This window comes from Telopea speciosissima, chromosome 2 (genome assembly GCF_018873765.1).
Source record: "Telopea speciosissima isolate NSW1024214 ecotype Mountain lineage chromosome 2, Tspe_v1, whole genome shotgun sequence".
Classification (NCBI taxonomy): Eukaryota; Viridiplantae; Streptophyta; class Magnoliopsida; order Proteales; family Proteaceae; genus Telopea; species Telopea speciosissima.
In genome coordinates, this window is record NC_057917.1 from 77,499,532 (window position 1) to 77,524,338 (window position 24,807).

Below are 24,807 nucleotides of genomic sequence, written 5' to 3' on the forward strand. Positions count from 1 at the left end.
TTGGTACGTGGTAGATTTTAGGTTTTTTTTTAATCTAACGATTAGTATTAGAATTGGTTTAACGATGAAGATAGTTTTTAGTTTTTTTTTTTAATATATATATGTAAATGTATTACACGCTTATTATACGTGTTTCATTCGAGTATCATACATCGACACTTAAAATGCACGTATTTTGTTGACTCTAAAGTATTATACGCAATATGGAGTTTTTTTCATTCATATGTTTGGATATGCGTATAATAAGTGTATTTACTATGAGATAGATAGGAACCAGCAGTCAAAGCAGTTAAAAAAAACAAAAATTTAAATTCAGAAATTATGATTTTTGTTCTTTGAATGAAAAATCCATGCTTTGGTTTACTTTTGATTAATGAGATAGGACATGAAGGGAGACCGGGAGATAGAAGGGGAGGGGAATTTTAAAGTTAAAGGGTCGGGCTGTTATCGGACGGGCTAGGTCGGGCTTGGAATCGGTTGGTTCGATTGGACGCCCGACAGGATAAAACCCCACACCGGGACCGCCCGCTTACTAAACTTATCGGACTGGACGGGCTCGGTCAGTTCTGCCGGGCCGGGCCGGCAATTTACACCCCCAGGTACAGGCAAAAAAAACTGACACCAACTAAACCAAAGCAATTGGAAGAAAAAAAAAAAATAAATCCTCTGTAGTGCCTTAATCTGGTGGTGCACAACATTGCAAGCATGAGAGCTCGACACGTGGAAGTTGCGACATCCAACAGTGTTGAACTCAGGAAGAAAAAAAAAAAAACTCCCTTGCATTGAACTTGCACCGTTGGATGAAGCTTCTTCCACATGTCGAGTTCTCAGGCCTGCACTGTAGTGCACTGCCATATGCACGCACTAAAGAGGATTTTAATCCAAACCAACCATTTGATGTAAGCTGACGTGGCCTATGATGCTATGTCAGCAATATGATGCTATGTCAGCAATAGTAGTGGGGACGGGGTACTTAAAGTGACATTGGGTCCCTGATTCACATTCACCGTCAAAGGGCAGCCATTCAGTAAAAACCAAAGAACCAGAGGCACTTAATCACCGCCACCCTCGTCGTCTCGTAAAAGAAAAGACAAGCTGGAATTGAACAGAAAGCCTTTCGATCATGTTCGGAGGTATGTCCGTAACTTCTATTAAAGTTTTCTTTAGATGGTATCAAGAGTGGGAGGTTTTTGCCTCATGTTCATTCCATTAATCTACTGTTGTGTACTTTCCGATAATTTCTGAAGGCACTACGGCCACAACCGTAGCCCTGCTTTCATGTGGCCAATCGTGCACAGCACAACCGTAGCCGGCTGTTCCATGCAGGCCAGCACCGCGGCCTTGAAAGTTGAGGTGGCCTGCTTTGGCAGGTCACTGTTGAATTAAAAAAACAAAAAAAAATTTGAACCATGGAGAACCCAGTGTTTGCAGCCCATCACAGATTGGATTGAACGGGTTTTGAGTTTTTTGGTTTCCAGCCTTCAGTTCATGACCAGAAAATCGTTCTCACTTTTCCTTTAATCGGCTATTAATGGAAAGCATTTTGGCCGCGGATCTTTGGTCATGCCGCAAATCGGTTTTCATTACAAAGGGATTCGGTAATGCTTTCCGGCGACAGAAGCGCGTGCTGAATGTTCGCCGGAGGGTGTTGTACCTTTGCCGGCCTTCAGGAAAGCCGACGGCTGCCCATAAGGCGGCCACCAACTACGGGCTTCAGAGGCTGCTGAACCCGTAAAAGGCTCTATGTGTTTGGCGAAAGAAGGAGAGCGAGTATCCCTCTCTCGATCGCCATGCATAGTGGTTGAAATCACCGCTTGGTCTTTATGAAAGGCGAAAATTCCACCCCAATACTTCCATTTGTACTCTCATTGGTCCGGGGTCATTGAACCACGCTTTCGTTAAAAAATACAAAACAAAACCGTTTTGTTAAGAAAGGACACGTGTTTGGTTTGATTGAAAGATAATTAACCTATGTTGAATTTTTTTATAACTTTTTTTTAGCTAAGACACTAAATTGACTTTTTTTTATATTTTTAGTAAGATGACCTATTTTTTAATAAAGAAGCCCATTGTGGGAAAACCTCTATGTGCCTTTTACTATGCACCCATTAAGTGGGTCGCGGTTTATGGGTTTTTGTCATTCTTTGGGCTTTAATTTTTATGACCCATGTATTATAATAGCTTTATGGACCTTAATGACTTATTTAGTTTATAAGCCCATTCAATCCAATCATCCATTAAATTTCGGTCATTGCACTAACCCGTTAACCTATCCATGACCCGGATTGACTTTTGAATGTCGGCCAAGCTGCTGTTTTGGCCAAACAGGTGGGAGGATAGAATTCTGTCCTCTAAATCGTTTATGTGGTTCGGCCAGTGGGAGGATGGAATTCGGTATTTAGGTTCAATATATTTTCAGATAGTAGATCAGGTATAAATAATTTAAGGAATCAGTTTTAAACAAGTACTTCTTTTTCAACATTCCCAATAAGGTGAATTATTTCTATTTAAGAAACAATTTCAGAACTTTTTCTGATTTAATTTAAAATTGTTTTTAGGCCCAAATTGAACCATTTCTATCTTCAATTTGAGGGTACCAAAAACCAGTGGAAGCACATATCTGGTAGGTCTTACAGGAGGATGTTTTTGTAATCTGAATAGTTGTTGGAGGACATTAAATTGCAGTGTTATTATGAGAACAATTATTTATATTCCTACACTAGGGTTTGTTTGCCTGCATTAATTATCTGTTTTTTGCTTTTTAAGGTGCATTTTGACTACAAGTGATGTTGGCTGCATATTGTTTGTTAGGTCGTATTAAGTGTTGTTGAACTACCTATCAAAAAAATAAAAAAAGTGTTGTTAAATTATTTAAACTTAAGTCTTACGATCTTGTTCGGAGGTAAGTATGCAACCTCTATTGAAGGGAAAATTATCTCCTCCAGTTTTCTGCCTGGCCCAGTTTCTCAGTTCCTCTAATAGAGGATGGTGGATCCTACCCGAGCAGAGTGTTTGGGTAGAGGTAGGGTGGTCATTCCACTCACCCCTTGTTAGAGGAACTGAGGAACTGGGCCGGGTAAGGAACTGGAGGTGATAAAGATCCCCATTAAAGTTTTCTTCATTTGACACCCTCAAATTAAACAACAAAAAAAACAATTAAATATGTGATTTAAACTAGTAGTTTATATAACACTAGCTTCTCTTAATTGAATAACCTATTATTTATAGGATTAGTATATGAGCAATTTAAAAGGTACGTACCTTTGCCAGGTGCATAAATACTACCGTGCAGCAAGTTATATGAGTGTGAAATAATAAGAAAGGCTTTATTTTTCAATTATGTTTTTATTAGTTATTATATTTATTGATTTATTACTTAACAATCAAGTAGTCAATTATGTATTCTTTTTAAATGAATAGACTTGCAGAGTTTATGGTGATTCGGGTAAAATGATCGAATCTTATTTGACTCAAACGATTCATGACCGAGTCTTGACTTTTTTCATATTGGTCGTAGTCTACATGACCTATAACCATGTTTTATAAAATTTTGACTTGACTCAAGTGACTCCCCTGAGTCAAAACTTGATTTTCCATCTATGCTTTATAGATGTATTTAGAACTTGTTATTTTCTTTTGAGTCCTCGTTGTCTTATTCTTCAAAGTTTTTTAAGACGAGGGTAGAAAAGGGTTTTCAAAAATAATTTGAAAGTGATTAATCTTTATGTTAAAAAATTGTTAAATAAGGAAGTTATAAGAGACCGGTAAGAGAAACCGATAAAGGACTGACACCAACTAGACTGATAGCTATCAGTTTTTGGTTGGTCCAACCTCCAAACTGGTTTGATATGATAAAAATTATAAGGTTGGACTAGACCGGGGCCAAACTGAACCAAAACCAACTGTTTGACACCCTATTGCTAGTGAAGCTTGTGGATTGCCATCCCACAATCTTCTTCCAATTAGGTCTTAATATTTTGAGATTGCAATTCCTAACTATAGCTGCAAAAGGATTTTGCATATTCTATAAATTGTTTTTTTGATAAAAAAATTTCTATAATTTTTAAAGAGGCAAAACCTAGGCCCATTTTAAGGTTGTCAATTTTGAACAAAACCAAACATCAACCCAAAATTAGTCAATAAAAATTTGATTGGACCAGACTGATAACAACTCGATACCATTAACGAAAACAGAAACAAATCGATCACATACCAATTAATCGATAAAAAAATCATTTATCTAATTATTTGATTTTGAAATTTGAAAATCGATTAATAATTGATTTGATCTCGATTTGGCTTCATACAACCAGAATCGAAACGATTAATTTGAAACCGGACCAATTTATAATCTTACTCCATATCCATATAAAATAAATTGCCAAAAAAAAAACACCATTTTTCATCCCACAGAAAATGGGAAAGGAGGAAAAAAAAAACAAAAACGGATGGGCAAGAGATCGATGATTGGTTGTGCAGTGTCTACATTAGCATAGGAGCCAATAGTAGTGCATATAGGAGCAGTAATTTCACGGATCTTTATCACCTCCAGTTTGCTGACCGGCCCAGTTCCCCAGTTCCTCTAACAAAGGGGGGCTGAAATGACCTCTCTACCCATGCCCAAACACCCTGCCCGGATGGGGTCCACCATCCCCCTATTAGAGGAACTGGGGAACTGGGCCGGTCAGCAAACTAGAGGTGATAATTTTCCGTAATTTCATATAGTCTTGTGTCTAGGCGCATGAAACACGTAATTTGTTAATGTCGAATGAAGTTCCTTTGCATATATATACAGCTGCGCATGTAGGAGTATTTATGAAAACAAAAAAGACAAATGGTTATCTATCACATGTACTTTCACTTGTACATACATGCAGATGATTCATTCTCCTTAACATCATGTGGGTTGTTCGTCTGTTTCTTCAGCGGCAAAAAATATCTCACATGTAGACGTATCTGCACCTACATGCCATTATTCATTCTCATTAACGTCATGGGGGTTGTCCGTTTGTTCCTTCCGTCGCAAAAAAATATAGTAATTGATGCATGAACCTCTACGTTGGCTAGGTTTCCCTTTCACAAAAGAAAAAAATTTGTTCTCTTTGACACTATAAGTGCAGACAGCAGAGTGTTACCAGACAGTTGATCCGTTCCGGCCAGCCACGAGCCGAAGACTAAATTCAACAAAATGAGATTACCTAAAAGTCAGACCTTTCCGCCCGGTTCCCCTTCCCTTATTTTTATATATATTTGAATAATTAACGAATCTCTTCTGGATTTCTTCTCAATAAACAATCTAATCTGTCTGGTGTCTGCTACTGTTAAGCCATCATTCGTTCCATAATAAACCTCTCAATCTAATTGGCTTTACATTGGAAAAATCGTAAGAGATGACGCTTCTTCATGATTTGTTTTGTTTGGCTTCTCTGGTTTCCACGAAACCCGGATAAGAAGTTTGATTTGATCTCTTGCTCTGAAGATTAGGGCCTATTTTTTTTTTGTAACAATAATGTGTTAGTCTCCGTAGCACTCTTTGATGGCTTCCACCACAAGCTTCTTCATTTGAAATCCCCGACCCTTTTTTGTTTTACCTTTATATATATATCTTACGTGTTTCATTTCAGAAAGCTTTTGCAGCTAAGGAAACAAACAAAGAAGTTTGTGGTTTGGGGGTACTGGTCTTTGTGTTACTTTTGATATTGTTGATTCTTAAGAAGGGAAAACGATTTTTGGATTTAGAATGGGACTTTGGTCAGTTTGGTGCTCGTTTCTTAACCTAAGTTGTTCTTACTTTTGAATTAGTTTTTTTGGTTTTTGGCAATACGGAAAGCTTGAAATCGATAGAAAACAATCATTGGGAGTTGTAGTTTTGCCAATGTTTTGGAGATGGATATACTTGATGAATTTTTGATTTTTTTGTTTGTTTGTAGGAATTGCTTCTGCTGGGAGTCGAACACTGTTTGATTGATCTTTACTGTTAAAAGATTGAATGAGTTCATTCATTGCACTTGATTTGGAGTAGTGAGTGAAGCATCCATCACTGGTTAAACAGCCAACTCGATAGGAGGGAAAGGAAGGCAATGTGTATTTAGTGGAAGAAGAATTATAGAAGTGATTCTACAATGGGTTTTAAGCCTCTGGTTTGGTATTGCCGGCCGGTTGAGAATGGGGCATGGGCAACTTTGGTGGAGAATGCCTTTGGTGCATACACACCCTGTGGAATTGACAGCATGGTGGTCTGCATCTCTCATTTGGTACTTCTGGGTTTATGCATTTATCGAACATGGCAGCTCAAGAAGAATTTTACAGTTAAGAGGTTCTGCCTGAAGTCGAATTACTATAATTATATGTTGGGGCTGTTGGCTGCTTATTGTACTGCAGAGCCTTTGTTCAGGTTGGTCATGGGAATTTCAATTATGAATCTTGATGGGCAGACGAGCCTTGCTCCCTTCGAGGTGGGTTATGGGTAAACTTTTCCTGCTTTGTATTTATAGGCCACTTTTGTTCTTACTACTACTTTGAAATCGCATCATGCTGTAAATACAAGTGCTTTTAGAGCAGAATTCAACTGTAAGTTATGCAAAATTAATTAATGAGTTAATATGGTTTGAGTGAACTGATTTATTTTATTTTTATCAATTTTTAAAGGAAATGCAATCACTTAAATTACTTATATTCCATTTTGTTTTTGGAAATTTTGAAGACAATGGTTTCTTATCTGTGGTAAAATGAACATGTTTTTGGCACTTTTCTATATTCTTGGCTGTCCAAAAAGTGTGCAATTTTGAATTGTTTCTTGGAGACTAGAATATATAGCAGATTTCACATGATAGTACTTTGAGGTTGGGAAGATGTTTTATGATTCAATAAATAGCACTTGATCAGGAACTCCTTCCACTTACATTCAAAGAAGAAGGAAATCCAGTAATATGCACGGAAACTTTAAACTACTGAACTGCTCTGGGTTCCTCCTTGCTGGGGGTGGATAGTGGCATCAAATAACGGGATACCTGAAATATTACAGTCAATAGGAAAGCTTAGTGTATCATGATTAGCATATGAGAGGCAAATTTGACCAACAAATCTTAAATTATTTTTCTGGTAGTTAACCAATTCACTTGTCTACATAAATCATTTTCTTCTCTGTTGCAGATAGTTTCTCAGCTCATTGAGGCTCTTGCTTGGTGCTCTATGTTGGTCGTGATTGGTGTAGAAACTAAAATTTACATCTCTGAGTTTCGGTGGTATGTTCGATTCGGCGTCATTTATGTTTTGGTGGGAGAGGCTGTTATGCTCAATCTTTTTCTGTCAGTCAAGGAATACTTTAACAGGTGAATCATACTTTCACCTATTAGATTCTTTCCTAACTTGCTGAAGGCAACTAGCAATCTCCACTTTAAAGTGATTGTTTCGTACTAATCTTTTTCCATAATTCGTACTATAATACGTGAGTGTGTCTTTTCCTCTGTTATTTATAGAATTTTCTTTCTAGTCCCCTATTATTATTATTATATTTTTTTATTATTGTACCACGGGAGAAGTGTAGTTGTAAAATTGTATCATGCAAATTCAAAACTTAGTTGTTTATCCTGCATATGTATACTTTTTAAGGGCTTCTAGTGCATTTTTTCTTCTTTTTGGGATTTTTTGGTGTTTGTTTTAGTGTAAAAGAAATCTAAATGTTCTAAGGAGATCTTGAAAAAACCAATTTATAATATAATATATATAATATTTTAATACTGGTCATTTACAACTCTGTAATAATCATATTTGTTATTCGATAAAATATAGAAGCAGTGCTCTTAAACATGGGCAATGATCTTTTAATTTTATAACAACTGTTATATTAGTATTGCTATAGTAGTTTATATTTGTGACAAAGTACCACTATAAGAATTTTCAAAGAGTTAAAATAATGGAATAATAGTGGAATGATTTACTCCCATCCTGTTCATTCTAAATTTTTGTTAAGGAAAAGCTTGAGCTCATCTCAGCATGAGTTAAAGTGTGATTGCCTCTTTTGTTCTGATTAATGAACCTTCATTTTATCCTGTACTGGGGGATGGTAATTTGTTGCAATTGAAGAAATTCTCCAAGGAGGAAAAGTGAGAAGATATTGACAACCAACCATCTCATCCATTAAATATATTCAGATCACTGTCTGCTATAGAAATTGAAGGTGTGCGAGTAGAAGGAATGTCCCGGTTGGAGGAGAAGTCTATCCCTAGAATTTGATTGGATTGTTCAATAAAGAAATCTGGATGTCTAGTTCATTGAATACTTCTTTAAGTTTGGTGACCAGGTATTGGGACTTTATTGGAAAATTAGCTGTTGTTTTAGTTCAGTGATATCCTGTTTCATGGCTTTTATTAAGAAGGTGCATATTAAGCACCTATACTTAAAAATCTATGAGTCTATACAAAAGTGAGACTTTATAACAAATTAGCTGGTGTGCCTGGACTATATGGCTATGCCAATGGCATATGAGTGAAAGAGATCAATGTTAAGGCAATGGAAGAATTGCCAAGCTCCTGCAAAATGTTGCTGAGTATTTAATTTCTATTCATCATGAAGTTTTGTCCTGCAGGAAATTTTAGCACACCTATTATTGATTGTTGAAGGAATGGTAATTTTGTTTAATGAAGCAGCACACAATTTTCTATCTATGGTATCATTCTTATAGGGCAGAAAGTATTGTCAGATATCCTCTTATCTTGTTCCTCTGACAACTGTCGGCATCATGGAAAACGGAAAAGGGACATTCCCCTTAGCTTCTTCCATCAATACCAAGAGGGATTCTTCACCACAGTAACTGATTTTTTTTTTTCTTTTGATGCAGATCTGTGTTGTATTTATACTGCAGTGAGGTTTTATGCCAGGTTTGGTTCTTTTATATTCTTTTTGATCATTTGAATCTTTTGTATCCCATGCCTGCTTTTTACAATTTTGTCGATCTGGTTATGCTTTCGTGCTTACATCTGAGACACAGTGCATAGACTCACATAAAGGTGGCCAAATTGTTGTAAAATTTTTAATAAGGCTATGGCTGAGCTAAGCCAGCTCTGTAGGAGACAGCAACCGCAATGCATCTATCTTATTTGACGTTTTAAGTGGTTAGTTTTCTCTGTAGTTTCATGAAACATGAGAGTGTTCCAGTTATATTGTGCTCATTCTTTGTATGCAGGTCATTTTTGGAATCCTCTTGCTGTTTTATGTTCCTGATTTGGAGCCCTATCCGGGTTACACCCCTATCCAGATTGAGACTGTTGACGACACTGAATATGAAGAGCTTCCTGGCGAGGAGCATATTTGTCCTGAGAGGCATGCCAATATCTTTTCCAGTAAGTATTTGTTACTTAGTTTCTGCATTTCAAAAGTCAAGTCTTGAAGATTTGTTGTCGACTCATTGTGAGAAAGATATTAATCATTGTATACAAAGTGAGAAAATATAAACTCCTTTGAGCTAGTCAGAGATCAGGAGATGATGATCTACCAGTCATAAGTGGCAAATTTCATGCACTTTCAAGGTGTTTAATGTACACGTTGATTTATTCCACCAAGTGCTTTTCTGCACTGAAGCCTTGTTTACTTGTTTGATCATATAACTATTGAATCTTGTAACATCTTTGCATTCTTTTATGTACCTATCCTGATTGGTCCAAATAATAACAAACAGGCTCATTATGGTGATTCAGTTAGGTGGACATTCATGTTAGTGATGGACTTTGTGTGACCCATTGATAGTGATGTGTATTATGTCTATGTTTACCATGACCATGAGTTGGCAATCATCCTTACATCTATTTGATTACTACCTCATAATTATTATTATGTTTTTGTTGCTCTACTTCAACTGATGCCTGATATGATGCACTGCCCTCTGGTAGAGATATTTTTTGTCTGGATGACTCCCCTAATGCAGCAAGGCTATAAAAGACCAGTCACTGAGAAGGATGTGTGGAAACTTGATACATGGGATAGGACTGAGACATTGTATAGCAAGTATGCATTTTGTTACTTTTATGTCAGCTTCTAGTTGAGTGCAAGTAAACCAAGGCTATTTCACATTTATAATGCTTTTAAGTGTCTGTTGTGTAGGTTCCAGAGATGCTGGCTTGAAGAATCACAAAGGCCCAAACCATGGTTGTTGAGAGCATTACATCGTAGCCTTGGGGGAAGGTGAGTACTTGTAGCTATTATGCTTACAATGTCTAGCAGGTCTGTTTTTTATTCTTTTGTTTGATCATATGCAATCATGTTTCTTGATATCATGATGATGCTTGCATCTTGTCATAAATTCAATTTCTGTTTTATTGTTCTTTTGTAGGTTTTGGTTGGGAGGATTCTTCAAGGTAACGGACTTATCCATCTGATGCTACCTTTACATATAACTGATCTGTTATATCCCATTGAATTGGAAAAACTGGACTTTGATCCGGTTCCAAGTTTCTGGTGTTAATTTCAGGCCTTTTATATTTCTCAAGAGGATGTTAGGTTCCTCATTCGGTAGATTATAAAGATGGTCAACAAAATTTTTTTACATCTCAGATAAATGCAACGGTGGTTTCATTTGTCGTTTGACGAGTTCTTCTCATGGATTTCCTTGGCCAATACATTGATTAAACATTACTATTGTGTACTTGTTGTATGTATTGGTCGTATTAAACACAAAAATTCTTTACTCTTGATCACATTAATAGAGATAATCTAGAACAGAAGTGGATAATTTGGACAGAAGGGGTCATTTATTGTTTTTTGAGACTAGAAGCATCTCCTGAATGTGCACCACATATACCAATATTCTGTTGCAGCTTTATGGTTCTATCTTTAATTGTCCACTACGGGGATTATCCTCTTCTTTGATGTCATGTTAATGTCACTGTACATTTTTTCTTTTATTGGAAACTTACTGCATATTTCCATCATGATTTCTGTTGTTATCACATTTTTCAAGTTTGCATTCTGAACCTCCATCAAGTTACATGTTAGTGTAGAACAGAAGCGGATGATTTCTTTGTGGAACAACAAATACCTATAGGATATAGTGGGTAATATAGTACTAAGGGGAAATTTTGAAAAAGAAATGGTGATGCAGATTCATTACCAAATAGGGCTTGTTTGCTTAGGAATAAGTCTAGGGTTGGGTTATATACATATTGGGCCTTTGATCCCATGGGTTTTCTATATAATAGGCCACTCTTATGGGCCTAAAATATGGGTAATTAGGTTGCGTATGGGATCAGTTGTTTTAGTCCCATACTTAGTTTAATTTTGGTGTTTTGGTTCATAAATTAAACCTGTTCAACCAATGGTTCAATTTAAGTGATTTTCTTTTCCTATCAGGGAGAAAAAAAAATCTTTTTGGAGGTTCTCTCTGTGTCTGCTTCTTAATGTTGAGTTGTACATTTGATATTGTTCTCCCTTATGAAAAGAATTTTGATGCACAAGATAAATTTTAAAATGCTGCATGGCTCAGTTGTGTTCACTTCTTTGTTTGACTTTACTCTGTGTTTTCACTCTCTTTTTATGCTCAAATTGTAGATTGGCAATGATCTTTCGCAGTTTGTAGGGCCAGTAATTCTGAACCTCCTCTTGCAGGTCAGTCTCTTGACAATTCTTTGTTGAATGTGTGATATGCTCTCCATCTTATTTGTAGTCATATGCAAACAGTTGTTGTTTAACAACTAACTCTAAGTAGGAGTTAGTACCAAATTATTTGACAAATTCATCTATAAAAGGATTTATCAGGTGCTGGAAAATGTTATTTCTCTGACTCGAGTTCGTGAGATTTAATCAAGTTCTTGCTGAAAATTAATTTCTTGAGGAATGGAGGAGGGAGAAAAGGGATTGTTTTCCGAGTGGACCTTTACCAGGTGTATATGACAAGATCATATGAGGGTTGTGAACTATGTGGTGAACAAAAAAGGTTTTTGGCTTAGTTGGAAAAGCGGATGTCTCATGGATCTCATGAGTCATAATTTAAGGCTAGATGGGCTTAAAGCAGGGGTACCTAGTACCTACTCTTCATTTTCTGGGTCGAGATTGTTAACCTTGATAATTTGTGAGTGTGAATTTGAAGAGTGGCCCTTCAACGTACCTTGGTCTCCCTTAGGTGGGGACCCTGGGTTGGTAGGGTTGAGACCCAGTCGCTGTCAAATTCTTCAAAAAACTTCATCTTAATTTCCCCTGATTAAGTTTGAAGCGTATGATGTGTAAATATGAGGGTGAAGTGTAGGGATGCTTGAAAATGTCTGGGATTCTGGTTTACTGAATAAGAACACTGTAGCTTGTCCATGTAAAGTTAGAAGGATACTGTTCAATTTTCCTCAGTCATTTTTTATGATGTGTGACTGAGGGACTCTCTGGTTTGACTAATGTGAGACAAGGTGCAGGCCTTTTGAGCTCTAAAGATTAAGTTAGATGCTGCTCCAATTTTCCTGTCGTTAGTTATATGTTGAGAGGGGAATTTATGTGGTTTTGACAAACGTATGGCAAGGTGCAGAGCTTTTGAATTCTAAAGGTTTTTGTTTTCGATTCTAGCATGAGCTTTTCATTGCACATCGCCAGAGATTTTAGGGCGTATCCCTGTGCATGATTTACTTTTGGGAGTGTGCTGGAGGACAGATCAGCGCTTCCTTAAATGCAGCTGGTATTTTCCTTTAATTGGGAATCTTGTTGAGATCAGTTTGATGGATGTTCTATGGGAAAGCCAGAACCCTATGGGTCAGGTTATAGTTGGCAAAGTGAGAATTCTGCCATTCGATCATACTTGGGTCCAACTGGAACCCACAACATTGATAAACTCAGTGTTGTTATTGCTGGTAATGAATAAATAAGGAAGGTGGTAGCAGAATGATCGTGTCTTGAGGCTTGGCAATGCATCCCATTCATATCTGCCACGTGGCAGTTGTACCTGGCACCCAAATTTACAAGATAGGACACAAGTAGTCCTATCATCCCTATTTACCTATAAAATTTCAGCCCAATCCAAGTATATACAAGGAGAAAAAGAAGGTCAAATTTTGGTTAAAAAGTAAAAAAATAGTACCAAAATTATGGGTCCATAACACACGGGAACTGAATACAAGTTGAACATTTGTCGAGTTGACCACAATTCGATAGGTTGTTACTCCAGGAGGATGTACCTACCTGTACGGTTGGACGTTGCCACATCAGCCATGTGGCCCAAACCAGTTGGCGTGTTTTGCCATTCCAGGCAACACATCCTTTCTGCCTCCATGCCAACAAATATATAAACTAAAATTAGGGGGCTATTAAGGTAAAAAATTAGCTCAAACTATTTCTCTACACTCTTCAGGACTAGTTGGTTGAGGGGGAGTTGACTATGATGACTGGGTTGGCTACCAGTTCTAGTGCTCTCTGGAGTTATCCTATAGACGGCCTAGTTTTCTGGCTGCATTGCCAAAGACATTGTTTATTTGGATGCCCATGTCAGTCAAATCTTTGGCAGATGATTTGGACAAGCAAGGTTCTTGAGGGATTATGTGCTCTCAGTTTCTGAGATCCTTTAATGATTTAAAGGGTTGGTTCTGTTTTGCATACTGTTAACATTGTATTTCTGTGTTTCTTTATGAATAATGTGATTCTCTTTGTAGCTTGTGTCTCCTGTTCAATTGTTTTGTTTTGGATTTTCTTTGTACAGATAGATAGAGTCCATTTCTGATGCTCTGAGTGTGTTTTCATCGATCATTTGCCATGTTCTCTGTCTTCTAGTTTTGGATTTGTTGTGTATTTTGACTCGTTGACAACCATAGTTTGATTCTATACCCGAATCTGAAAATATTACCATCCTGTTGTGCCATTACTTTACCATCCTAAGAAGAGCTTATAATGTCACAAATGAGCAACGTTTGAATCACCTGTCAATGTTTCTCTATCTTTTCCTGGGGAACAAAAGATGGCCGATCATCGTCGATTCTCTTCAACAGTGAAGACAAAGATGGTGACAGCAATTGGAAACAAGTCTTTCTCTCTCTCTCTCGCTCTCCCTCTCTGCCTGAAGGATGATTGTGAAATGCATGCTCCCACTCCCTCCCTCATGGACATCCATCACAACCTTTTCCTCTCTTCCCTTTCTCATTGTGCTAGAAATTCATGTTGCATCAATTTTGGTTTTTGCCCAACTGACAGAAAACTGACCTGCTTGGGGGTCAGTTCATGTTCTTTTTCGGTCCAATCAGTCAGGTATTGCTGTGTTTAATATGCTGCTCCCAATCCAATTTGTTACTTTTCACTTTTGCAGCAATAAGTGGAAGAACAAGAAATGAGACGCAAGCAGAGGAAGAGGAATAAGATTTGAGACTGGTTGTCTGATCGCTATTTCCTTCAAGGGGATGTCTAAAACACCTCAATTGTTAAATACAATGAAACTTGACCAAGATTTACAAAATTCTTATTTGTTTAATTGGTGTAATTGCACTGTTGCAGGTTTTCCAAACATTAAACTGGGGTTATAATATTTACTCAATGGTTATTGTCTGCTTTTATCAGTTGCAATTTTTTTTCTTCTGGTTGAGTATAATCCAGCTTGGATTGGTTATTCCAATTCTTAATATAATGCCATTATCAACAGTCTATGCAGCGTGGAGATCCAGCTTGGATTGGCTACATCTATGCCTTCTCAATTTTTTCTGGAGTGGTAAGACTTCAAAATGTAGATCTTCACCTTCTTTACTTATGATAAGATGCCTTTTCAAAATATTTTATATATTTAATCTTGCCCGAATTATTTAATTGCTAATGTTGACTGGAACACCTGACTTGATCCAGTCATTGGGGGTGCTATTTGAAGCGCAATATTTCCAGAACGTCATGCGTGTTGGTTTCCGGCTAAGGTCAACATTGGTATTATCATCTTCCTTGAACACCTATCTTCATGCATTTATGTTACTTGTCTAGTCTTGTCTTGTTTATGGAGTGGTATAACGGCTGCCTTTTTCTAAAATAACTTGTTAAGAATCTTTGTAAGCATCTTGCTAGAACTCTGATTAGTGTTAAGTGGATCTTAGAGTGTGATTGAATATACTATTTCAGAATCCTAGCTGAGATCATTAGCGAAATTTGCAGTTGGATGTTTGCAACAATCTCAGCTTATGTGCATTCTAATGGAGAAAGCTCAACCCAATTTATCCTTTCCCAACTTAATGGGTTCAGATGTTCAGCTTCAGGGATCCTGTTTTTCCTTTCAACTCTTTTAAAAGCTATGTTAGTCGTCAACTCAATCATTCATATCTTTTCTCACCACTTCTTCCTAACTCAACTGTTCTACCATTAAACTCTAATTAGTATCATTTAACTCCTCCTTACTTGTGCATTCAATGGCCTGTGCAGCAAATGCCTTCCTCATCTCAGCTACGCTTATTTTGTTTGTGTTGTTTTCTTTCCACCCAACATTCAACTCCATACAAAAATTGGGGAATATTCTAGAAAGAAATCTAAATTTTTTTTTTTTTTTGATTTCACCCAATCACATCATTAGTTTTTTTTGTGGAGGATATCATAGTTTGCATCCATTAGAGGATGGTGCATTGGTGCTATCACCAGGCATTATAATGGGAAACCTGGGTATCTATTATTGTTTATCAGAATATCGGGGCCAGTGAATGAAGTGCTTTTTTTGGATAAGTTTGGCATCCAAAAAAACAATGATGCCCTATAAAGGCATTATTTTGTAAAACTTTTCCTTCCTCTTATGTACTAAAGGATGATTTAATTTTTTCTTTTTTCTGTTAAACTTATTTGTCTATTGCACACCTCATTGTTTTCATGTTTTACTTTTTTGAGCTCTGTTCTTAATTTATTTGACTGTATGATAAGTTGTTGTCACATATTCTTCTGTAAAGTTACCTTCTTATATATAAATAGAACTATTGCAGCTGTTCGTCATCGTGTTTCCTGAACTTTGTTTATCACAGAGAGTGTTCTTAATTGGTTTTATCAATTTTTGTTATGTACTCTTCTATTTTTTTTTCTTGCTTCGGTGGTTCTTATGTCAGGATCAGCAGTTCATAAGGGTACTGACTACTGAGTTTTGTTTCAGCTTAACTTTGACTTTTGCATGAAGTTGAAAGCATTTATTGATCTGATTTCATTTTTCAGGTTGCTGCTGTATTTCGTAAGTCCTTACAACTAACACATGAGAGTCGCAAGAAGTTTGCATCAGGAAAAATAACCAACTTGATGACCACTGATGCTGAAACACTTCAGGCATGCTCTTGCACTGCCATTACTTATGTTTGCATGCTTTTTATTTTTTTATTCTTTAGGTTTAATTCAATAATTTTATACGTGTAGGAACATATTATATATGAACATGGAGTCTAGTTGAATATTTTGTGCTGGTGTCATACTTTGCTGCTGTTAATGTAACCAATGAAGCTTATAAGTATAAACAATTTCTAGTATCAATCACGGAAGTGTTATCTATGGATTTGATACAATAGTTGGTTTAATATCATAACTGTGAAATGTTAAACATGAGAGTGTTTAAAATGTCTGTCTGACTAATATCCCAAAATAGTTGGAGTTGTGTTGGGAGCTTATACCTTACATTTTCCCCCCGGTAAATTATACCTCACAATTTTGCCAATAGTAGGGTCCATCGTTTGTCTCTCCAATCACTGTTTAGGCGAAGACTTAGTTGAATATTTGGAAAATCGTAAGTTTTTCTGGAGCGTTTCTAATTGATGTTGAAAGGGATTAGAAGTTTTTGCTTGGTATCCCATTTTTTATTTTTTCTTTCCATTTTCTTTTAATCGGTTGGATTTTGTTATCCTTGGAAAATAAAAAATTTAGATCAATGACAGTCCCTGGAGTATAGGATGGGGATCAGGCTACATGAAAAAGCTCGAATTGCAATATGAAGCAGAAAACAGAGTAGAACAAGTACAAGAAGTGAACAAGGCTCAAAGTTTTGATTTCCATAGATATTTCACCCTATGAGGATATGGAAAATTTGAGGACATTTTTCTGAGCTATTTTAAAATAATAAAGTGAAGAAAATATTAGGAAAATAGCAAAAAGTGTGGAAGTTTCTTATGAAGCTTCAGAAAATGTTAAATCAACAAGTTTACAGGCCAAAGATCTAAAGCATTATGGAAGGCATCCATTTGTTACAAGTAAGAGAGAAATAGGAGACAAGAATGGGTTCTCAGCTGCTCAATGTTGTAAACCCACAGTAAACACAAACCGAGACTACTAAACTTAAAACCGTTAAATGATTGGTGGAAAACAATTTCTCCTGAAGTAAATCGGTCTTTCAATATTCGTAAAGAATTAAAAGATTAAACTAAAATAAATTGTATTCACCCAATGTGGCTTAAATTTGTGTTATATTCACCAAAAATTTGTATTCACCCAAAGTTTGTATTCATCAGCAAAAGCAATGAATTTTTATTCAACCCCCCCAAAAAAAAGAATATTAAAACTAAAAGAAAAACAAACAAAAATTTGTGTGGCTTAAATTTGTATTTTGTTTCTGATGATTCTCAACTTGAACCAGCCTTACTATTTCAACTATTTTACAGACTCTCAACTGAATCTGTCTCTAATATTTTCTCTTTCTACAGCTAGTATGCCAGCAGCTTCATAGTTTGTGGTCAGCTCCATTTCGTATCATCGTATCTATGGTTCTTCTATACCAGGAGCTAGGTGTTGCTTCACTTCTAGGCTCACTGACACTGGTGTTTATGTTTGCCATACAGGTAGTATGAAATCTTTCTCTCTCTCTCTCTCTCTCTCTCCAGCTAAAAGGGAGTACTGTCTTAATTTATCTTCACAAACTTCCTACTTCCATTAAAATTCTAATATGATAATGATAGTTAAACCCTGGCTAGGGAAAGAGATCATTCTGAATCAAGTAATAAACTTGTTTAAGTTCTTGATGGTAGTTGATCCCATTTTCCTTTCCCTACTTCCTTTTTTATTTAAAATTTCCTCTTATGTACATAATACATGGTTCAATAAATACCTGATTCTTGGTGCTTGTTAGGATCTGATTTTTACTTGCATTGCAATGTGCTGCTAGCTAAGATTTGAGTTTTCAAGAACATAGCTAAATTAATGTTTTGCACTTACGTATCTACGATGGAAGCCTGCCATCATATATTTATTTATTTTACATGATTCTGTCTCTTTCCTCTTTTTTACCCCCTTTTAATGTGGTGTTTATGTGTGGGAGCAGACATTTGTGATCAGCAAAATGCAGAAGCTGTCTAAGGAGGGCTTGCAACGTACAGACAAGAGAATTGGCCTCATGAATGAAATTTTGGCGGCCATGGATGCTGTGAAGTATGTTTCAATTTGATATTGGTTGCTTTTCTGTTGTCCATATTCCATAAATTCAGGAAGTTGAAATGACTGTTGATTATTGATACTGAAAATGTATCAGATGTTATGCCTGGGAGCATAGCTTCCACTCTAAAGTCCAAGGCATTCGGGATGACGAGCTCTCATGGTTTCGGAAGGCGCAGTTACTTGGAGCGGTATGATGAAAATGTTCTACCCCATCTTCCCTTTATTTTTGCCCAGGTCCAAACATCGTGCTGATATCTAGAGCTCACGAGAGAGAGAGAGAGTAGGGGACTCAATTGGATATTTAGGATCTAAAAAGTTATGTGTTGGGCCTTCAATAACTCACATTGTGGCCCATATGCTTCACTTACCAGATCAATCAACTTCTGCCTCATGTTTAAAAAACATAGTATCATCACATGGTTTGTTGCCATTCTGATTTACACCTTGTTTTGCAGTTCAATAGTTTTCTACTTAACAGCACTCCCGTTATAGTCACGGTGGTTTCATTTGGGATGTTCACTTTGCTTGGAGGGGATTTGACTCCTGCAAGGGCATTTACATCACTCTCACTGTTTGCAGTGCTGCGGTTCCCCTTATTCATGCTTCCTAGTTTGATAACACAGGTGCCATAGTTTTCACCTTGTTGTTTCTTTTTGTAATTTACATTGTTGAGACAAATATGTACTCGAGGTTACAGTAGTTGAAATGATGGAGGATTTATATATCTATTTTGAAGTGAGGGTGGAATATAAGGAAGCCTCTTTATGGGAAATCAATTTCTCTTGCAATTCTTCTTACCATGATCAAATTTCTGGAAAGCAAATGTTAGCTAGTATTTTCTTGGCATATTTGGGTTAAAATTTTTTTTTCTCCTTTTTTTTTTGGGTTCTCCAGCTATTTAGGTCTAGTGATATTGTCTGGGAAAATGTGATATTCTTTCAATTATGTGACAAGTAAAGCTTTTCACCAAGTTTCAATGGAGTAGGTAGCTTCTGATAAGTGGTTTGTAATGAACTGACTATGGGAGTACAATGGAACTAGATTGAATTAACTGAATGGTTAATGATCTGATTTGCAGAATCTGGGGATTATTGAATATAGGATTCTATGCCCTTTGATGTTGTGCTGGATGTACATGGAAATTCAGGGATGAATAATGTAGATTCCTTGAAGTGTGTCCCACAATGTTCTGTCAATGTCTATTGGCACTATACTTAGTCAGTTATTTGTCTGTTGTGGCAAGGTTTAGAGTGATCTGGTAATTTAGGATCAGTATTTTAAACTATAATGTTAATTGATTCCAAGGTAATACTGTATAAGACATGGCTTTGTATTTTCTTTTCTTATATATTTTTAATTACATGTAAAAGAAACAGGGCGAATCTGCCGCATCTTTTCTGGTTTAAATGGTGCTTCAAGATGAAAGGAAATTACTACTGCTTTCGTAATTGGATCACAATGTTTCAATGATGGATTACTAAATGTAAAACTTGTTGTGAAAAGGTTTGGAAATTGATTTTTATGTAATTCATGTTTCTGTTTCATACAAGGCTTTAGGACTCGCTTTCGCCTCTGGTTTCGCCAGGCCACAAAACTGAGTTCTGCCGAGATCTCAGCAAGTTGGTGTATTTTTTCCCGTCTTGACTCAATGGTGGGTTTTGGTGGTCATATGGCCAAGATAGGTCCTGAAACTTGACATCCACCCTATTTTAGGCCTTCTAAACACAATGGAAACATTAGTTTTTACAAATTCAAACCCAAAATGGTATTTTGACTTCGGACCCTAGGTTGGTAGCCTACGGCGTAGAGAGCTCTACCCTAGGCTATTCCACATAATATTTAGAACATATATAATTAAAGTAGATGTGTAAAACAACTTAATTAAGCATTAGGAATTAGAAAACATCAAACCATAAACCATTTAAGCATTAGGCATCATATTCATAATCATGCATGGTGTGGTTTGATGGTTTGTTAATCATTGTTAGAAACTTGGAAGTTGGAAAGAGAAATAGATTAAACAAATACAAGTGTAAGTGTGTAACAAGTCTTACCATTTGAGATGCAATGAAGCTCCCTCTGGTGATGTTGAAGCCTCAATCTTGAATCTCCAAGCTTTAATCTTCAGTTGAGGTGAGATTTGCCAAAAAAAGCACCAAAACCCTCACTTGGAGGTGTTTTTCCTTCACAGCAAAGTGAGGGAGGTGACATTTCGAGTTGAGGTTGAAATCTCGCCAAGACAGTGCCTTTTTATAGCCTTGGTTTGGTCTGGTTCGACTCGAGATCGAGATATAACCTGAGATCTCGGCGAGATACCGAAATCTTGTTGATGTATACATTTACGTTGCCCTTCCTAACAATTCAAGCTTTTAGGTGAAACAGTAGCGAACATGGTATCAGAACAGGGAGGTCATATGTTTGACCCCTGGGAAGTGCATCGGAAGGTCTTTTCCCGACATTTCTTCTCCCTAGGTGCCATGTGATCTTGGCTACGTGCAAGGACCATGTGATCTTGGCTTGCATGTGCGGGGGAGTGTTGTTGTATACATTTACGCTGCCCTTCCTTGACAGGTTGACCTTCTAGGTGAAACGGTAGCGAACAGATCTCAACCGAGATCTTGCACAAATCCTGTATCGCCTACCGTCTCGCCTACCGTCTCGCCTCGAGACTTTTCGAAACTGAAATTTTTACGAGATCTTGTACTATGGTTTCATATAGATGATGTCATGTTCTTTTATTATTCTTTCCCTCATCTTTTTGGTTAAATCTATTGATGCAGTTCACACTATAATTATAAAATTCTGTCCTTTTCATATTAGCAACAAAGTATTTGTGCTGGTTTTAATACTTGGAGTTCTGATCATATTCTTATTTTACAGGTTGTAAATGCAAATGTATCATTGAAACGTCTAGAGGAACTATTCTTAGCTGAGGAAAGAATTCTTATGCTAAACCCTCCACTCAAGCCAGGGTTTCCAGCCATTACGATTCGGAATGGATTCTTTTCCTGGGATTCTAAGGTCGACCTTTTAAATTTATTGCCTGTGCTCTAATCTATGCTACCATTTTTTATTTGCAATCAGCCTCTACTTTTCAGTGTACAAAATGGGCTAAATGCGTCTTTCTTTATAGCATTTTGTTGAGCTATTGCTTGTTGGGTTTCTATTTTCTTGTTTCTGCATTTTAACAGTTTTTTGACTTGGTTTCCAATTGCAGGCAGAGAAGCCTACATTATCAAATATCAATTTGGATATTGCATTTGGTAGCCTAGTGGCAGTTGTTGGCAGTACTGGGGAAGGAAAAACATCACTGATATCAGCATTGCTTGGGGAGCTACCTCCCATTTCAGATGCAACTGTTGTAACTCGGGGAAGTGTGGCATATGTCCCTCAAGTTTCATGGATTTTCAACGCAACTGTAAGTTTTATGGACCCAATTTCTCTTCACCCATGGTGAATAGAGGATCTCTTAAGCCTCAGGATCTGACCTTTTGATTGAACCCAGAAAGGGTATTTTGGACTATGAACCGTAGGGGGTAGGAGTTAATGATGAACCCGGAGTGCAATTATACCTTCACATCACCATTGGTGAAGAGATACTTAATCCAAGTTTTATTTTCATGTCATTGTCTTCTTATCTATTGTTAGAATATCTGATATGAGAGCTGAGAAATCAAACAATCTTCTCTATTACTACACTATGGATTTTAATCCAATGTTGAAACCATACAGAATAAAGAAATATATTGGTTGGCTACATTGACTCAATCATAACAATGGGATGGAATGGATCCATGGTATTGGAACCAGCAGGGCTACTTTAAGATATGTGACCGGTTGTTTTGATGTCCAATTTGTCATAAATTACTATCATCCTATTAATCAATGGCTTATAAGTCTACTTATACAGGTACGTGACAATATATTATTTGGATCTGCCTTCGATCCAGCACGATATGAAAGGGCAACAGAGGTGACTGCACTTCAACATGACCTTGACTTACTGCCTGTAAGTGGGATCTTAGATCATTACTCTTTCATCTGTGTTACTTAGTACTCGTGGATGTCTGATATTCCATTAATATTGCTCTCTATATATTTTGGGCATGCACATCACAATTTGTCCCACACACTTATTTTATCAGGGAGGTGATCTCACAGAGATTGGTGAAAGGGGGGTGAATATTAGTGGTGGGCAGAAGCAAAGAGTTTCCCTGGCAAGAGCTGTCTACTCCAATTCAGATGTCTACATATTTGATGACCCTTTAAGTGCTCTTGATGCTCATGTAGGCAGACAGGTAATCTTCATGATAAACAAAATGAAATCTTGTTGAGAATGACAGAGATTGACTTCAATTAGTTGATAAATTTGTGGCAATTGCTGGAGGCCCCATGTCATTTGTGTTGGTTGAGTTTATGAGTTGTGCAGTATCATTGTTGTAAAGGGGTTTCCTGAATCCTGTCTATATAGGCGAACACTTTTCTTTTGAGTTTCTGTTTTTATAGTAGAATTTGTCAGCTTTAATGGTATGAGATATATTGCTACATATAAACACAAGCCAAAACTCTGTAGAGGTTTTCTTTGCTCAAGGTATATTCAATTCAGACTAGAAATTTTTTGTTTAGAAACAAAATTTGGACCAATGGAATGTTGTTTTGATTAATTGAAATTATCAATTTTATTCTCATCAGTAACTTAATGTTAAATATTAAGTGATTTCTTTGCATCTCTCTGAACACTGTAACTGATATTTTGCAGGTGTTTGATAAATGTATCAAGGAGGAACTGCTTGGAAAAACTAGAGTGCTTGTCACTAACCAACTACACTTTCTCCCACATGTGGACAGGATTCTCCTGGTTCATGAAGGCATGGTGAAAGAGGAGGGAACCTTTGAGGAACTTAATAATAATGGGGTGTTGTTCCAAAAGCTAATGGAAAATGCAGGGAAAATGGAGGAAAATATGGAAGAAAAGGAAGGACAGGACCACAACCAAAAGAGCTCAAAACCAGCTGTCAATGGGGAAGTGAATGGGCTATTAAAAAATGAAAGCAGTACAAATAAAAGGAAAGTTAAATCTGTTCTTGTCAAGGAGGAGGAACGTGAAACTGGTGTTGTCAGTTGGAATGTTCTGATGAGGTAATAGTTTGTACTAATTAGTCTTTTCTTTAGTTATCTGTTTAACTATGTCTTAATACCTTCTTTTTTTTGGATGAATAAATATCATTATCAAAACCCCAAAAAGGGGGGGGGGGGGGGAACAATACAAGCCTCAAGTCTTAAGAAGACAGGCCTTGATACTGAAGAGGAGAATCATCTAATCCCTAGGATACAACAATATGCCTGTTCCTTGGGATATCAAAAAGTGATCTACAGGGGAGCGTATGGAGTTTAGAGATAACATAAAAAAAGATGGCTTTCCAAATCATGTTAATAGAATGAGAATTGGAGGTCCATCTTCGAAGGTTCCGCTCTATCCAAATGTGAGATATAGCAGCTCCAAACATTATCTTACCAGTAGTATCGGAGATTGTGCCACCTGAGAAAGCCCTCACCATCCAAAGATATTCCCTAGCAAAGGGAAGAGGTCTTCTACTACGAGGCCAAATAGAGACTAAGGCTTTTTTTCCAAATACTGAGTGCTAGGGGGCAGGTAAAAAAAAGTTGTTCAACATCCTCAATGCCATTCCCACAAAGGACACAAGATGGGGGGATAGGGATATGGCGATGGAGAAGAAATGATTGGGTGGGGAGGCAACGGTTGAGGGATCTCCAAACATTAAAACTATGACGGGGGATGTGGTCTTTGAACCAAACAATATTGTGCCAGGGAACAATGGAAGCATGGGGACGAATAAAGACTCAGGCGGATCTAGAACTAAAGGCTCCGTTAGGGGAGAGGAGCCAAGTGACCTTATCCGAGAGGGGTTGGGGGGGGGAGTGGGGGGAGAGATGCTCAGACCTGGGTGAGATAGGGGGGACCAATAACCTAGGGATATGATTGAGGAGAGTGGGGATGATTTGGGAATACCAGAGAAATAGACCGAACGGACACCTAAGAAGTTCCAAAGGACTCCTAAGGGGTGTCAGGGATCTAGCCAGAGAGATATAGAAGTCCTATTAGCGATCAAGGATGTCACACCCCAAACCACCCCCTAAGCGGGTCGGGCGGGTAACCCGGATGTCGAACCACATCCGCCAAAACTCCAGGATCCGGAAGCAAACACCACTCAGCAGACACACACCACATTTACAATATAAAATTGGAAACAGAGTGCAACGGAAGCTAAATGTTATATTTACATAGAAGAGCTACCAAAAGTATAGTGTTCAATAGTAGCTCACAACCCACAATACAACCATAATTACAATGTCTAACAGAGGCTCGAACCTGCAGTACCTCATAACAACTACATACATGGCCTTTTCATAGCCCAGCATCATAAAACAAAATGTACAAAAACTGCATCTGTAAGCTATACAAACGAAAAG

General features: G+C 37.2%; 1 protein-coding gene across 1 annotated transcript in view; it reads left to right on the plus strand.

Moving 5' to 3' along the window:
• The first annotated feature begins 5,916 nt into the window (after positions 1 to 5,916).
• The window catches only part of LOC122651759 (ABC transporter C family member 2-like), a 44,037-nt gene continuing 25,146 nt past the window's right edge, over positions 5,917 to 24,807 (plus strand). Inside the window, exons 1-20 of the mRNA XM_043845286.1 lie at positions 5,917 to 6,455; positions 7,153 to 7,331; positions 8,840 to 8,879; positions 9,185 to 9,341; positions 9,888 to 10,002; positions 10,099 to 10,179; positions 10,328 to 10,352; positions 11,542 to 11,598; positions 14,594 to 14,659; positions 14,791 to 14,865; positions 16,120 to 16,227; positions 17,589 to 17,723; positions 18,203 to 18,309; positions 18,410 to 18,503; positions 18,771 to 18,938; positions 21,196 to 21,336; positions 21,533 to 21,733; positions 22,226 to 22,324; positions 22,461 to 22,613; positions 23,075 to 23,454. Of these exons, the coding sequence (XP_043701221.1) occupies positions 6,123 to 6,455; positions 7,153 to 7,331; positions 8,840 to 8,879; positions 9,185 to 9,341; positions 9,888 to 10,002; positions 10,099 to 10,179; positions 10,328 to 10,352; positions 11,542 to 11,598; positions 14,594 to 14,659; positions 14,791 to 14,865; positions 16,120 to 16,227; positions 17,589 to 17,723; positions 18,203 to 18,309; positions 18,410 to 18,503; positions 18,771 to 18,938; positions 21,196 to 21,336; positions 21,533 to 21,733; positions 22,226 to 22,324; positions 22,461 to 22,613; positions 23,075 to 23,454 (2,714 nt within the window). The 5' untranslated portion in view covers positions 5,917 to 6,122. The remainder of the gene's footprint in view (positions 6,456 to 7,152; positions 7,332 to 8,839; positions 8,880 to 9,184; positions 9,342 to 9,887; positions 10,003 to 10,098; positions 10,180 to 10,327; positions 10,353 to 11,541; positions 11,599 to 14,593; positions 14,660 to 14,790; positions 14,866 to 16,119; positions 16,228 to 17,588; positions 17,724 to 18,202; positions 18,310 to 18,409; positions 18,504 to 18,770; positions 18,939 to 21,195; positions 21,337 to 21,532; positions 21,734 to 22,225; positions 22,325 to 22,460; positions 22,614 to 23,074; positions 23,455 to 24,807) is intronic.